Source organism: Macaca fascicularis, chromosome 17 (genome assembly GCF_037993035.2).
Source record: "Macaca fascicularis isolate 582-1 chromosome 17, T2T-MFA8v1.1".
NCBI lineage: Eukaryota > Metazoa > Chordata > Mammalia > Primates > Cercopithecidae > Macaca > Macaca fascicularis.
In genome coordinates this window covers 2,550,894-2,567,554 of record NC_088391.1, presented here as the reverse complement: position 1 = coordinate 2,567,554, position 16,661 = coordinate 2,550,894, and the positions used below count along the sequence as shown (strand labels likewise).

Sequence of the window (16,661 nt, the reverse complement as noted above, 5' to 3'; positions counted from 1 at the left end):
ATCTGTTTGTGAAACCAGAAGCCCCATTCCACAGTGGCTCAGGGCTGCCATTCACTGGGTTTTGGGTCTCTTAAGACAAGAACTGGATGCAAACCCGTGAGCTGAGGATGACTCACTCTACCGCCCAACAGACAATGCCCACGTCAAAACCCTGAGCCATCCACTCTCCCGGTTCGACTATTTACATAAATCGCATGAGTCAATATTTATTTATTTACAGACCATTACAGTTTATTGTATCAATTGCCAAAAGCATATAACATTTTGCTTGTCTTAAAAAAAAAAAAGTACCAAAACAAAATTAACTCCAAAAGTAGACATTAAAGTAGCATTTTCTAGGAATGCATGAAGATTTTAGTCTTTTTCACAAATTTCTTTCTTTTAGGTCGATTATCTAAGGTCTCATGCTACTTTTAAGACTACTTTTGGCTGTCGCCTAAAATCAATTTTTTCAGTGCTACATAGTATACCTATGATATCCTAGAAACTTGATTCTTCCCTGTGGTCAAATGTTTAATATTTTTCAGCCAAAAAAAGAAAAAAAATGCCTTTTGGAAAAACTAAAGCCTGAATATGTGCACATTTTAGCAGCAGCAAAGGGTTAAATAATAAATAAGAATAACTACTTTTTGGAATTAAATGCAGTTTCTGTTTAGAAAGGAAAAAAAAAAACAAGAAAATAAACGAAGAGGACATTCTGAGCTTTATCATAAATCAACTATTTTACATTGCTTCTGTCCCCTCCCCCTAAAATATCTCTTAATTCCAAATATTAGACTTAGATTTTCCGTAATGCACATCAGCAGGCGGGCATTGCCATGTACTCCAACTTGGACCACAGAAAGGCAAGACATCGTCACAACAGTAAGTCACGCGCTTCTAGCTCGTAACAGCTGTCACTCACCAGTGACACACTTTTATTTTTCATAGAGAATGTGCATCAGAAAAAAACAAAGTTTGAATAGTAAATTTTAAAATTAGTTCCATAAATCCCAACACATGTTTAAACTGTCACTTTCCACTTCTCAACACACCTGGCTAGAAAGTGTCATATGTAGATGAGAATTTGTTATAAATTTCCTTTTTTCTTAAAATATTGCTTTAAGAATTTGGCTCTTTTCTCCTTAGTATATAGTAAGAAATAGCATCGCTTGCCCAAGGGCAAGTTCCAAAATTATTGCTACTAAAGAAATACGTATTCTTATGCTTTTCAGCATAAAACGTTATAAAAGCCTTGTAAAAGATATTCTATATAGTAACACCCCCGCTAAAAAAATTGAGCGCTTGTGGAGACCATTTTAAAAAACAAAACACAGTCAACAAGTGTAATACTTTCCCCCTCATTGTCATTATTGATAACGATTTATTAGTTTCATTTTGCAAGTTTTACTAAGGGTGCTATTACCACGTAATTAGGACAGTTCACACTGAAAGCCATTTTCTCTAAAAGATGTTACAATGACCCCTATGATCCTTCTATAATTTCATATTTGATAGCCAAGGGAACCAAAACATGTTTATAAGTATGATCCCGTTAATCTGATTCTTACGTCTTAAAAAAAATAGTCTGTGCTACATACTTTTTTTTCCTTTTTTGAGAATTCTAAATCAATGCAATGTTTGATGTTAATACTGTCATTCTGGAGATCGGCTAAAATAAAAGCATAGTTATTATTTAGCTTTGGTATATTCTGCGATAGATTTGAACAAATAAGACATATACCAACCCTCATATTTTCCAACCATGAAGCTACAACAGTGGAGTCACTTATGAGAGAGGAAATATTGCAGACACAGAATCGAAGTTTGAGACCCAGTTTATCTTTAATCCTCTGGGATAAGCTATGAAACAAGCAGTCTGAAGAGTGAATACTCAGTGTCATGAGCGATGTGCATAAGTTTACAATAATATGGGCACAAAAGAGATTGTCGCCTTTAGTACATTAGGGTCATCAGAGTTTCTCATATCCATGCACCATTATATCTACTTGCATGAATTTACCACAGGTTCATAGCAGACTTTGCCATTTAATGCTTACAGAGCCTAAAGCTTCCAAAATGCCTATCTGGCCTGTACATGTTTCATTAAAAATAAACTCTATATAATAAATAAATATATAAAATAAATAAAATGTTGCCTTTGGAATTTCTATAAATAAATTTAACTTTTTTTTTTCTTTTTCTTTTCTTTTTTTTTTTTTTTCTTTTTTTTTTTAACTAAGAGGTCTTTGCTTTAAGTTCACTGGGATGATACCAGTGAGAATTAACTGAAAGTCTTCTAAGAAAGACCGCACCCTCGCGCAGGCCACCAGCCAGAATCCTGATGAGTCGGAGTATGGCAGCTGTGCTGATACAGGATGAAGTACAACTGATCAGAAATGTAAAAGCGTGTCTATTTCCAGCATGCATCAGGCCGCAGTCCTTTCGCTCTCGCTCCGCCCGCATCTCCCACTACACACACACACACACACACACACACACACACTCCTAGCACTCAGTCTCTCTCTCTCTCCTCTTCTCCCATGATAAATCAAGCAAGTGGCCCTAGGCAGCCCTCCAGGAGGAGGAGCCTTTAAGTGCAGAACAAAATCAGCATGTTCCCATCCAAGCCTCCATCATACATTATGCATGCGACAAAGTTTGGCAACAGTGGAGTGATGTGATGGCACAGCTAATCAATAAGAACCCACCGCGTGAAACCTTTATAGTGGTTACTTTTTAAGGGCTCAAGTGAAGAAAATGTCTTTGTCAACTTTGGCTTAGAATATCCTTATACAGTTCAGGTACTTTGTCCGGGTCCACTGGTCTAGGTAAAAAATGTGTGAATTTCTGGTGCCGTTTAGTCCTAGTCCCTTCTCTCGGAGTCCCATCTTTATTTAATGCAACATAGTATCGCCTTCCAGTGTCCACGTGCTTATATAGGTTTGATGAGTACGTATTGTACCAGTTTTCTTCGAACTGTTCTCTGAATACACACTCTTGGGTTAGTTTTTCCTGTAAAAAGAAAAAGAGGGAGAACGTCAGGAAAAATAGCTAATGGACGCTGGGCTTAATACCTAGGTGATGGATTGACAGGTGCAGCAAACCCCCTTGGCACACGTTTACCTATTAACAAACCTGCACATCCTGCCCATGTACCCCAGAACTAAAAATTAAAATTAAAAATTTTTTTAAAAGATAAATGTTGCAAAATTAGCTACATTCTGTATTAAAAGTAACATTCCGTTGCTACACAATATAACCCCCATGAGAAAATACTGATGTTTTAGCCCATTTTACCCACTTTAATGCATTTTGCAAAAACTGCCTAACCCTACAAATGTAACTACATTCTAATCTCTAACTCATAATGACTAAAGCGCAAGAGTCTCAACATTTTCTAGTTAAACTGTTGCATATACAATCATTTGAATGAGTCAAATGCAAGGAACACCTAATGTGATACGTTGTTCCCATTTTTCCTAGAGCAGCTATGTGGTGACCACACTGAGAGGGAGAGCCTATGCCCGTGGCAAGGCTCAGATAACGGCTTTAACACCAGTATATATTTTATAAAGTACCTGCTGCAGAGATCAACATTAGCAACATGACCAGTGAGGTCAGATATTTTCTGCCCTTTTTAGCAGCAGCATTTACTTACTACTCTCTCTGAGTGGTTTTTAAACTTCATTCAGTGTGCAGCAGAATCACCTGAGATGCCTTTTCAAGATGCAGATTTCTGAACCCCAAACCTTTAAAACTCTGATTCAGCAATTCTCAAAATATGCATTGGTAACAGGCCCCTGGGAGAATTCTAATGCAGAATCCTAATTCTCAGTCTACATTTTAAAACATAATGCCTCTATCGTGACTGAGTGAGTTTTCCTGAACCCAAAGTAAAAGCAAATATCCTGGCCTTCCTTTCCCTTGAATTTAGATAGAAGAAGAGACCCTTAACTAAAAAAGCTACATTCTCAGGTTCACAGATACCAAGAAGAAACGTACACTGATCCAGATCAGAAAGGTTCTGCCTCTCCCCAGATGGACGGCACCTTCTCTTCTTGAGCGTTATGAAAGCTGGGGTCCAGTTGAACCCCACAACCGAGGGCTCCTGGGGTTGCAAGACTCATGGGCAGTAACAACAAAAATAACACACTCACACACACACATACACACACACACACACACATACCCCACATCCCAAAGCCGTGAACACGCCCCAGGCAAAAATGTGTGCATCGAAGCTGGCCCCTAGAAAAATAAGGGTGACTGGACTTACTGGCCTTTTCGCTCTTCTCACTGTTCAACTGAAACTTTTAAAATCAGTCTCTTTAGTGTTTAAAACAGTAAACATGAAAATAACTTGTTAGAAATAGTTTCTTTTCTCTTACCTACCTGGCGCCTTATATAAATAAGAAAACAAATAAGCAAATACAGATAAGGGCATCCGTTTCTGTCATGCAGACCCACGGGACAGACAGTAAACTTTATACATCACGAAAATACAGATGTTCTCTTTCCATGTATGTAGTTAAGGACACAGTTTAATACAGTGAATTCACAGGTATCAGTTGGGTAGAATGCATCATTCCCAACTCCTTGCAGAGTAAGTCAGGAGAGCAAAGGAGAGGACAAAGGAAGAGAATTTGACAAAACCAATCAATAGCCCATCGTGAGGCCACCTTTTCTAGGTCTCTTCTCTAATCCAAAGGCTTAAACCACACTCAAGAGGTTGTGAGAGCTGGCACTTCCTGATAGGTGCTCTTCTACGTGTCTGGAAGCACTGAGTAGGTTTTTTCAGCAAAATACTATCTCACTGGTCAAGTTGTGCTAAGTGAGCTGAAATGGGGGGAAGCAGAAAGGAAAAACAATGCATCAGGCAAGGACAAAAAGGATGGGAAAACTTTAGACCTCTGGTGCTGGGTTCACAGGGACAGAATCAATCGTAGAAACCAAACCCCACCCCAAACTGGACTACTCTCATCTGAGGGTGGCCAGGAGAAGCAGCTCCACCCCACAGGAGGGGTGCACGGGAGAGAGGCACTCCTGCACCCTCCTCTGCACACGGCCTAGAGGGGTGCTCTTCTGGGGAAACTCAACCTCCTCCTACGCTGGGGAGATGGGGCTGAATGTGACTTCCCTCTCGTCTCTATTGAAACTGATAAAAGTTTAAGTGTGTTAAAGACATTGATGGCTATTTTAGTCCTTACTTCCATTTGCATGATAGTCTCCTCACAGGCAAGATCATTCCTGGCTAAAAATAGCTGGTTTCGGTTTGCTGTAATTAAGTGAAATTTCTAAACAAATATGTGCCTTTATTTTATCATTAATAAAATAGACCAAAAGATGGGATTGGATGAGCCTTTAGTTCTACAAGGGACAAGAAAAAGGAATTCAAAGTAACCTTTCTTTTTTTGCAGCAGGAAATCACATCACCTACAAATACTATGAAATTGAACTTTATTTTAAATGTAGAACACTTCCTCCTCCTTTCTGAGCCACGAGTGAGGTGCCAGCATGTACTTCCTCTGCATACATCTCATACCCACAGCACAGTGGTTTTTCTTGGATCAGAAACAGATACACAAAAATCCCAGCAGAAGATAATGAGTTTATGTGACAGGAAAGCCTGACTTTGGAGTGAGAAGCCTGCTCCTATCCCAGCTTCACCGTCACTAGCTGCAAGGCTTTACAACTGGTTCTCTCACCTCTCCAAGTCTCAGTAACCTCACCTTTAAAACAGGTTAGTAATAAGTGTCTTGAGGCAGAGCTGTGACAGAGATCCAACCAGAGAGCAGTGCTGAACACCGAGGAAGCTCCCAGGCAACAACCGTGTTGTTAATATCACAATAACATCTCAACATCTTAGAACCTGAATAAACCTTAGAAAACAGCAAATGCAACTTTTCCAGTTAAATACATGGGACAGCAAGGCCCAGATGTGAAGCAATTTGCACCTGGTCTGTGCCACAGGATCTTGTTATTATGTAATGAAGCCACCAGACCAAGAAGTTTCCAGGAGCCCTACCTAGCACAGCCACCACACTCTTGGGACCAGGCCCTTCCACTTTTCACTTTTCACTAAGCAGAGTAAAAAGAGTCCTATGTGTCTCTCTATTTCCAAATGTAATTTTTGAGTAATTCTATTTATCTGCAGGAGGAATAAGTGGAGAGGGCAAGAGAATAGCAATCATGAACAAAATTCCACAGTGGTAGAGGTATCACTATCTAAGAATGAAACATGAAATTGTTTTCAGTGCTTAAGAAAAGATTCTCATTTTATTACTTTTTTAAAGAATATGGAAACCCCCCTTTTAAAAAAGTAAATATGCTAAGAAATTGAACTGACCTTTTCACTGCCAGTTAACACTGCCCTATTTTCCTAGCAGGCTATTAGAGCATCGTTCACACACACACACGTAACTTAGAAAATAAAGCGAATTATTCAATTTAAAACAGTATAATTAGCCAGACACAGCAGCTCATGCCTGTAACCCCAGCACTTTGGAAGGCCCAGGCAGAAATATCACTTGAGGCCAGGGGTTCAAACCAGCCTGGGAAACACAGTGAGCCCCTATCTCTACAAAACAAAAAATTATCTGGGCATGGTGGTGCACACCTGTAGTCCAAGCTACACAGGAGGCTGAGGCAGGAGGGTCACTTGAGATAAGGCTGCAGTGAACTGTGATTGTGACACTGCACTATAGCCTGGGCAACAGAGAGAACCTATCTCTAAAAATCAAACAAAAGAAAAACAGTATAATCTACAGCCAGCATTTTTTGTGATGGCTGAGTCCAATTCCAATTGTCTCATACACACGAGGGTTATACAACTTCAGTCAACAAGTTAAATGAGATTGTGCAAACATGACATTGCAAAACCACTGGTACATTTAAGTTCCTGCAATTACACCAATTATGCCACACAGATCAGCTTAGATCCCTTAAAAATTAAAATTATCATGAAAAGTTATAAAGACTGTGTTACTCGTCTAAATCATACATATGCTTTTAAATAATTTCTTCCTTTTATTGGGGATTATGCCAATGTGTGATTTTTGTTTTAGAATGAGTAGCAAGATCTACAGAAATAATCTCTTTACGATCATACTTCAGTACTTAGTGATACAATATTTAGTTGAGGTGAAAATATTTATGTTATGTATTTATACTCCACAATCATTTTTCTAAATAAAAAATAAGTAAATGAATGCAAATTTGGATAGCAAAAAATATTAACCTGTATTCTTATATAGATGTGCGGATGAAGGGAAGGGGTGGGGGAGGGCGTGTCTGCCTTCAAATAAACTATACACTCTAGAATTATAGAACTCAGATGTTTTAAAACTCACCACATGTTTCTAATGCAGACAGTTTATAGAGTATTCCACTATAAAGTGATCAATTCTTGTTTTATTGTATTTCCATGTTTTAATTTTTTTTTAGATTATTTAACTATAGCTGTTTATGGCATACCTATCTTTGAACTGTTGGATTATATCACTAGGCTTGGGTGGAGAATGTGGATTTAATTCAAAAGTCTACTAAAGTCCATGCTTTGGAACAAAATCTGGTGAATGTTAGCAACTATGGAAACCTCTTTTCATTTTATATCATCAAATTCCAAGCGGTGGGAAAAACTGAAATTAAAACTTCAAAACTTTTACCAATCCTATTAAAACCAAAGTATGAGATAATAATGTGAAAATTATAGTACAGCCCAGAGAATGCTTAGGAATGTTATAAGACATAAACTTATACAGACACTATTTAAAAATATGAGACAATTTGAAAATGTGTAATCCACATGGGCAACATGATGCTCAATTCGTATCTATGCCCACTTAAAACATGAAGCCAGAGTTGGTTCAAAAGTCAAGACTTAGTAAGAGTGATTGAAAACGTATAGACTTATGCCATGCTGTTATTTTAAAACATAATTTCCATATTAATAAACCTATGGTGTCGTTTTGTCCACATGGTTGCATTTATTCTACTCAACGGGCTGCTTAGACTACTTGCTGCTATGCTGTAAACTACTACAACACATCAACTTAGGATCAGTAACTGTACAGACAGTGACTTCACTGCAGAGGTCCCAAACATTTCATAAGTTAATGACTTCAATGTAATCATTCATTCTCATATCTACTGTTCATTACAGTCAGGATATTTTAAACCTCCCTTAACCACAATTACTCGTACAGATGTACTCTTCTTCGTTAATAATCTAGCAGTAAAGCCTTAAGGGGAGTTGTTGCAAGGATCAGGGTGATTAAATATAATGACTAAAGGACTATTAAGCAGCAGCCAGGTCTCTTCACTCTTCTCTCATGGGAGAAGTCCCCAACTAGACAGAAAGCAACAAACACACAGACACCAGGCAAGAGGACACTATTTATTTCACGAGAAGCTCCGACCCAGACCCAACCCAATATGGCTCACTTTAAGCCAGTTTTCCAAAACCTCTAAATTCCCCAGTATTCCAGATGGGCCTGCTTTTATATCCACATTCCTGGCTGTCAAAATTGCCACCAGAATTGTGGGAACAATTGAATCAGTTGTGTCTGGTCCACATACACAAAATGAATCAAGTCGGCAGGTCATTTTGCATTTTGTCTCATCAAAGTATATAGGAAACTAAGAATTCCTAAATTCTCTCCCCTCCTCCTCCACCTAAGATACAAAAGGAAAACAGAAAAAACCCTTTCCCAGAAGCTGCTTACATCAGTATTTGGGAACTCAATGATAGGGGTCCCAGGCTGAATCTAGTCACATACACACAAACACACACACACGCACGCACACACACATCTTCAGTGCTGCATGCTCACCAACCATGTGGTACCTAGTCTGCTGCCAAGGACAGAACCTGCCAAATATACCACAGAACAAACTAGACGACTGAGAGGCCTTCCTTGGAAGCTGCCTATAAAAATGAATGTTTGTTTAGCAAATCATATTAGCTCATAAACTTTTAACACATGTTCAGAGGGGTATTCCCACAGAGGAAAGAAAGTCTTGCTCAGGGAATAACAGAATTCAAATTTTCAAAGTGTAATATTTACTTTGAGAAGCATTTTTGCTTGTGTTAATGTTTAGCCAATGTACATTTAATCATTCCATAAACAAACCTACAGGAAAAATTCATCAAATTTAACACCTTACAACACCAAGTTGAAAAAAAAAAAAATCACATGTAACATTTTTCCCCTATAGACTAGTATCTGGTAAGAGTAGTAATATAATTCAATGATCACTTAAAATGCACATCGAAGACACACAAAAGCTGAAAATACTTCAAATTAAATATTACTCAGTACAAGCTGAGAGTTGAATGCCCTTGAAGGATCAGACTGGCAGACAACGGAGGAGAAATGGAAAGCTAAAAGGCTGAGAGGTAAAATTACGGAAATAAGGATTCAAGAAAGACATTCTACAAAGACAATTGACTGCATCTACTTTGTTCCCATGATAATCATGGGAGATACTGGAGGAGGCAGAATTTTTTTTTAATGTACCAGACTTTCTACGATAGAGAAAGCAGACTAAATTCAGCACATGATCTGTAGAAATAAAATGACAGAAAATGAAAGATTAACAAATACAACGACAGCATAAGCTCAAAGACAGATTTTGAAAACCTAAAAGACGCACAGAGTGTCCCTAGCAGAGGCACGCTGACCTTCCAGCGACACAGACACCCAATCCGGAGACTGTGGGTGAGCTGATTAACATTCCCAGGGCTCCATTTTCTCCTCTGTGAAAATGAAGAAATTGGACTACGATGTCTAAGGTCCCTGTAAGTCTAAGATTCTAGTGATTCAGTCTTGGAAACATCAAACTGTGGAAAGCGAAGTTATCCACAGTAACTCTGGAAGGACGTATTGAACAGGAAATGAAAAAAGAGAGTCCGGTGCAGTTGGAAAACAGGGAAAGAAACCGAAAGAAATGGGCTGCATCACTGCCCACTGCAGCAGGGAGGGGGCAGAGGATGGAAAGCACAGACTGAGTTCATGCTTCCAGAAGCTGGCAGAGAATGAGATTGCTGTTTCAAGGAGGAAAGGACAGGGAAGAAGACAGCCACTTTGGCCCGAGGGGCTCTCCTTCTCTTCCCTGGGAGACCACTGGGAGGATACAGTTCTCCAAGGCATCGCTACTTCCTTGCACTGTGGGGCCTGCCACATCCTCTTCCCAACGTTGGCCTCAACAGACAGGGCTCATTCATGAGCTGTCTGCTTGACCAATAAACCCTACACCATGAACTGCCCAAAGAGAACCTACTGGGAAAAAAAGCCAAATCCCTTAAGAAAACAAAAAGTTAGCAACGTCATAGGACACTCAAATCTGGGGGAGCAGCTGGACATGAGCATCAGGCAGAGAAGACACACCCTGAAGATCAATGATGCCAGGGATCCCTGGACACTATATATTTCTATGTGGCTCTTGAATTTCTCAGACACCCACAGCGGATGCCCATGTCCCCTCAGCACCACCATGTCCACCCGATACCCACAGAGAAGTCCTAAGCAAGAATGCAAGGGAGATGACGCCGTCCCTGGCACCCTCCCCACTCCTTGGGCCCCAACTCCTAGCCCCCAGTATACTCACGTCAGCCCTGATTTCTCCGGAAATCAATCCTTATGCTGACTCCACCTTTTGATAGATCAATAGAAATGGCCCTTCCCCTCCTCAACACTGTGGTAGGCTATGTCTAATTCTCTCAAGGATAAGATGACCTGACCATATGGTCATTCCATTCCTCCAAGACACCAAATGAATATGCTGACATGCACCGTTTTAAAAATTGTGCCTTAACCCTAAGAGACCGTCTTTGATGACAGCATTTTGGGTGCTATGGCAGCCTGTGAGTTCACCATTTAAAAAATAATAAGTATAATCACAAATAAACAAACCCCTCATAAATTTCTTTAATTGAGCAGATAAAATAATCATGAGCAGCATATGAGAATAAAGTATGTAAAATTAATCTTGGTAAATAAGGCTTTATTGTGGACATTTTAACATATAATTTGAGGAATGTCATGTTTTGACCTGAAGGAAATTTTTTATTTATCTTCGGAGGCCATGTCATGGGTCTTAATTTCAGAATTCAAACTCGCAAGAAACAGTGTCAGTGTGTCTCTCGCCCGAGTGCAGCATTTCCGTCACTACCACACACTTGGGAGCACGAGCCGATGCTGAGCAGACACAAAAGCCAAGCACTACATGGGCCACTTTGTAGGCGTCATCTTCTCTAATCCTCACAGCCCAGCTATGAAGTGTCTATCATTAGCCCGTTCTACAGCCTCAGCTCAGAAACAGTGAGAAGATTGCCCACGGCTACAGGGTCAGTGAGCGACAAAGTGGTGATTCCGGGGCCTGCGTTTCCACTAACCATGCTTCATCTCCAAGTTGCAACTGGTCAGCATGCAAGTATAGACTAGAGTCTCCCATCACAACACTGCAGAATGAAAATCAGCTTGAAAGACACAGAGAAAAAAGGAAAAAGAATACAAGCCAAGTCAACACAACCAGAAGAAAAGTATCTGAAACACAGAAATTCATATGGAAAATGAAAGACGGTTTCAGGGAAACAGAAAGGGAGGAAGCAAAGTGGGGAGGGGGAAAGAAAGGAAGAGAGCCGGAGAACCTAAAGCTGAGAGCGGACAGCTGATTCTGTGCGAACGCACAACGCAACATGGCAGCTAAACAGGCAAAAATAATTCGGGGCTACAGCAAAACAATCACGCCACACACCATGGGGACAAGGATGTCTTTGGTATGACACTGGCAAGTCTGTTCTTAGAATACTGCATTGAGCTTGGGGCACCTCATGACATAGAAGCAGCAAACTTCAACAGAGATTGCAATGAAGAATTACCAAGAAAAAAAAGATGCAAAGGGAATCAGCCAGTGTCAGGATTGTAAGCATTTACAGACAGCATGAAGAAAGACAGCTCTGAGCGTGGTTCTCACACTTAGCACCATAACCTTTTAGTCCTCGGGGGAAGCCCTCTGCAACGGGGTATCAGGGATGCGGACATTTTTCTCGGCCGGTTGTCACAGTGCCACTGAGGCACACCAGGCCAGCAGGCTGACAAATGATGTTTCTGTGCAAGTTCAAGTCAGTCCATGGTGAGGGGGATTCAGAAGGGGTGAGGCGACCAGGCCGCTGCCAAAGCTGGCCCAGGACAGTGGTTCCCACTCCGCTTTGTAAGGAGGGAGGGCATCTCTCGGGCCAGGACGCTGGACAACAGCCCCAGAGGGGCTGTTGATACTGACAGGGGAGGACTCTCGAAATGTCAGCGAAGATGCCTCTGGTAGCAACTAGGATAAACAGAAGCAGAGACAAGATGAGACAGATGAGGCAGGGACAGAGGAAAGACCACAGAATCCGGGGACATCCAGAAGCTTCCACGTTTCTAAACCCTGTAGCAAAGGTGCCTTCTTGGCTGAAAAGCTTTCTCTACTGAGAACACCTGCCTGTTTGTCTCCATCTCCTCTGTGAATAATCCTGACATTCTCTCCTACTCCTAGAATTAAGCTCCCTCCTGCGAGCTCTCCAAGCCCCTTTTGTTTATAATTCTATGATAACATTCATCACACCACATTATAATTCTTGGTTTACATGTCTGACTCCCTCAACGAAGTGGCAAGTTCTTCCTGAATAAGTTCTAAGATCACCCACACGAGGAAGTACATTTGCATTTGTAGGTACAGCTGATTCTCTTTACTTGAGGTAGTTAAGTTCTATAAACTCTCCTACAATACTGAACCATTGCTCCTGGGGGAAACACAAAGTTGGGTTCCCGTGAGCCTCTGGTCATAACATTTTTGTCAGCCAACAGATACATAACCTTGTTTTATGTGTGTTTCTGTTGAACGATACCTCATTTAATATCTGTTGCTGATTAATTAACATCAAACTCACAACGAATGGCTTCTCTAACACACGTATTTGCTCCTTAAGCCGCATCGCAGCCTTCTTGCACTTAGCAACACTCGACCGCACTTCAGCACCACACTAAGAATGTTTTCTACAGCAAAATCACCAATAAAAGGCACAAAACGTGACACATGGCACTAAACAGATCCCGAAAAGGACCCTTTGCTTCCAGCAGAGCTGAGACAAGGAGAACAGTGTCTTCTTCAACCTCAGCTGGGAGCGTGTGCATGGACGCTACTCACGTTTTTTGCCCATGTCCATAAATAACCATGAAAGTCAGACAAATATTGATTTGGGGGTTACAAGCAAGTTTTACTAAGTAGGCAAATTCAAAAAACCAGAATCTGTGAACAATGAGGATCAACGTATTTCCAGCACCTACCAAAGCACTCAGCATGCATTATTAGTAGGTAATCAATAAGACTTGTTGATTTTGGGAAAGAACAAGAAAGAAGGGGTCGTGAGGTAGTGCATGAGTATGAGGGTGTGTGTGTTGTAGGTGAATGCTAGTGTGTGAGTGGGTGTGAGCGAGTGTGTGAATGTGTAAGCACATATGCCTGCGAATGGAAGAGTGAGCAAGTCAGTGTGTGAGTGAACTGTGAAAAGAAGAATGTGTGAGTGTGAGCACATGAGTGAGTAAGCATGGGAGTATGTGTGTGAACAGAAGAGTGAATGTGCACATGAGCATGTAGGCATGTATGTGTGCATGGAGGAGTGCGTGTGTGAGCGAGTGTGCGAATGAGTGACTGATTAGAGCGCGCTTCCAATTTGAGCCCTATTCTGCATCAGGCTGTGCAACAGCATTAACTCAGGGAACACAGGGAGACTGCGCTGCCCTGGAGAGAAGCAGGAAGCTCTTCAATTCAGGAACTGTCCATGACACTGAGGCTCTGGTTGAGGGGTTCTCCAGGGTTCCATGCGATGAACAACCTATTCTGAAAACAGGAGTGATGTGGGAGAGGCGAGAGGAAGGAGTGCCAGGATTTAGGAGGCCAGGAGGTGGAAGAAGCAAGAAGACCTTGGAGACATTGAGCTTCTGCCTCTGCTGTCCCTGAAGCTACTGTCACCCGGTTATCCTTGCAGACCCTAACTTACAACCTGATCAGACTTCTCCAGTGTGCCTCAAGGCTCAGGATGAGGGGAAGCAGGAGTCAGCACCGTCAGCACGCCACAGACACGGAAGACCCTCACACAGACTGCTCAGTGAGGAATTCATTTGAAAGTGTTTATGAATTCAGAGGAGTTGCTGTCATAATACATCCTTTCAATCATAAGACACTTAGAAGTGCAGTTACTAGCATGTGGGGCTCCCTAATACTTTTTATCAAAAAAGGAACCTTATACTCAAAATCAGGAACCACAGGTCTACATGTCAACTCCTCCAGCTCTCAAATACCTATTCACGAATCAAGTACTTTATCAACTAGGGTCTGCCTAGTCCATTTTTTGTAGGGAAAAAAAATTTTAAAAAGGTGATTTGGGATCCCACCGACAATACATTCATTTATGCAATATTCATTAGGTGCCAAGTGCATGCAAGACTCGATTTTAACTACTGGCAGGACCACGGGAACCACAGTCACCAAGTCCCTGCCTTCACAGAGCTCTGCTTTACCAAACGGGGCAGCTTTAATAGGCGTCTGACTCAGGGCTTCCCAAAACGACTCTCTCAGGCTATCGGCTTCTCTGGCAGGGACAGAGGCAGAGGGACTTCAGAAAACGCAGCAGTGTGAAGCAGGGAAGAGAGTAAAACCCAGGGTGGGAAAGAGGGGCATTGGGCTCATGTACGAAAGCTGCACCTGGTCATCAGGAAAACTCTGCTCTGGGATTCCCGAGCATGTTCCTGAGGACCCACAGCAACGTTCCTCCAATTCCCATCCCAGACAGGAAATGCCTCTGCTGGGCAATTAAGAATTGAAAACAACCCTTCCCCAAACCCGGAAAATCTCCAGACCTGTGTTCTATACTAGCTCGGGATATCTTCAGTATGCCTTAGACAATTCGTAAATGGAGCTACCATGCTCAACACCATAACTAAAGTCAAACAGGTACATTATTTTAAAAGATGATTGTCCACTAACTAATGGCCAGCAATATAGATGCTAAGGAAACAAATGAACCACTAAGTTAAAACCAGGCTACTGGAAAAAAAAAAAAAAATCCTCCAAAATCACATCTGTGTAAGAAATGTTAAAACCCTGCTCCACTATACAGTTAATTCCAGTTAAAAATATTCATGTGATTAATTCTAGTAAATATATTTTTATTCACAAAAATGCATGGCCACTCTTAACATATCAGACAAGATTTACTAATTTACCTACATTCAAATCCTGACTTGTCATCATCTATGTGACCTTCAACAAGTCATTAAGCCACTAAAATCTCACCTCCTCATCTCTAAAACCAGGACGATACACGGACTCAGTCACACAGCAGAAGCTGCCCTCCATATCATCTAAGAATTATTATTCAATTCTTTGAAAATTGGTCATGCACATATGAAAGACAGCATAAGGCAATGCTCAATTACTCAAAATATCTGTTGAAAACCACCCAACTCCAGAGCATGCCTGTTATCAGGTAGGTGACTAAGGAAATGAACCTATTCATCTCCTTTATGTGAATTGCATTCTTTGTACAGGACATGTCTGAACGTCTCCCATCAAAGCAATCGGAACTGAACCACTACAGTGACAAATCAGAAGCTGAGTGGTCCTTGCCATGTGGTGTGGTATCCCGTTCCACGAACACATAAGGTTATTCTCCTTGTTCAAAAGTGGCTCCAAATTGCTCCTGCAGAGCACCTGACGGAGACGAGGAGGTCTCTGATGAATTGCACGAGACGAGGAGGTCTCTGATGAATTGCACGGGTTGGCCTCCGTCCCCAACTCTGACCCTGCCCAGAGCTTCATGCCTATACAGTGTTCTTCAACACTGGCACCGCAGATACCTAGAAGGCAAAGGGCGTAATCTGCGGGGCCACAAGTTCTCTCCAAGAATGTTTTCACGTTGCCTTTCCATGTCAATGAAAAAGTACTAGAATTGTTTTAAGGGTATCCAGGAGCCCACCGATGGCCATCCCACAACTACATAACTGCCCCCCAAGAATGGACTGGGGTTTAAAATTACTGCCAGTGGTACACAGTGCTACAATACTTTCACCATCGGGACCAATAGGAAAAAGAAAAGGCACACTGAGTACATTGGTGGTGTGTCTGAGACACGTGAAGATCACATGAGATCATTTGTTGTCCCGGGAACTCACATAGGAAGAAGTAGGGCAGGGGAACAAGTCATCCTGAGGTGCTCTGCAGACAGGTGCCCTGAGTTCACAGGAAGCTGCACCAAGCGCCAAGGCTGGATTTACAGTGAGGCAGCATCTTCGTCTCAGTCACGGAGCATCTTCCTCCATGTGAAATCCACTGTGTCAGCGTGCATTTTACTGATCTTGCCGTTCAACTTGAATTTTGGCATATAAATGTTTTGAATTACAGTTTTCAAAGAGGCATAAGGAATTCCCATCTAGTTATCTAGTTTCATGTGTGCACATATTCAAATAACATGACAAAAATAATCTAAGTCAACATAGGATTATAAGGATATGAGATATACTTCATTGTCTCCTTTTAAAGAGGTGGATATGTCCCTCAACCCTGGGACAGAGGGACCTACAAGGTTCCTCCCACCTACCCCACAATATGGAACACCAAGCAGGAAACTTCTTTGACTC

At 41.4% G+C, this 16,661-nt stretch overlaps 1 protein-coding gene across 1 annotated transcript in view; it reads right to left on the bottom strand.

Annotated features, from left to right (window-relative positions):
* Positions 1–371: 371 nt before the first annotated feature.
* FGF9 (fibroblast growth factor 9) overlaps positions 372–16,661 on the bottom strand; it is a 32,507-nt gene continuing 16,217 nt past the window's right edge. The window contains exon 3 of the mRNA XM_005585470.3: positions 372–2,994. Within this exon, the coding sequence (XP_005585527.1) occupies positions 2,749–2,994 (246 nt within the window). The 3' untranslated portion in view covers positions 372–2,748. The remainder of the gene's footprint in view (positions 2,995–16,661) is intronic.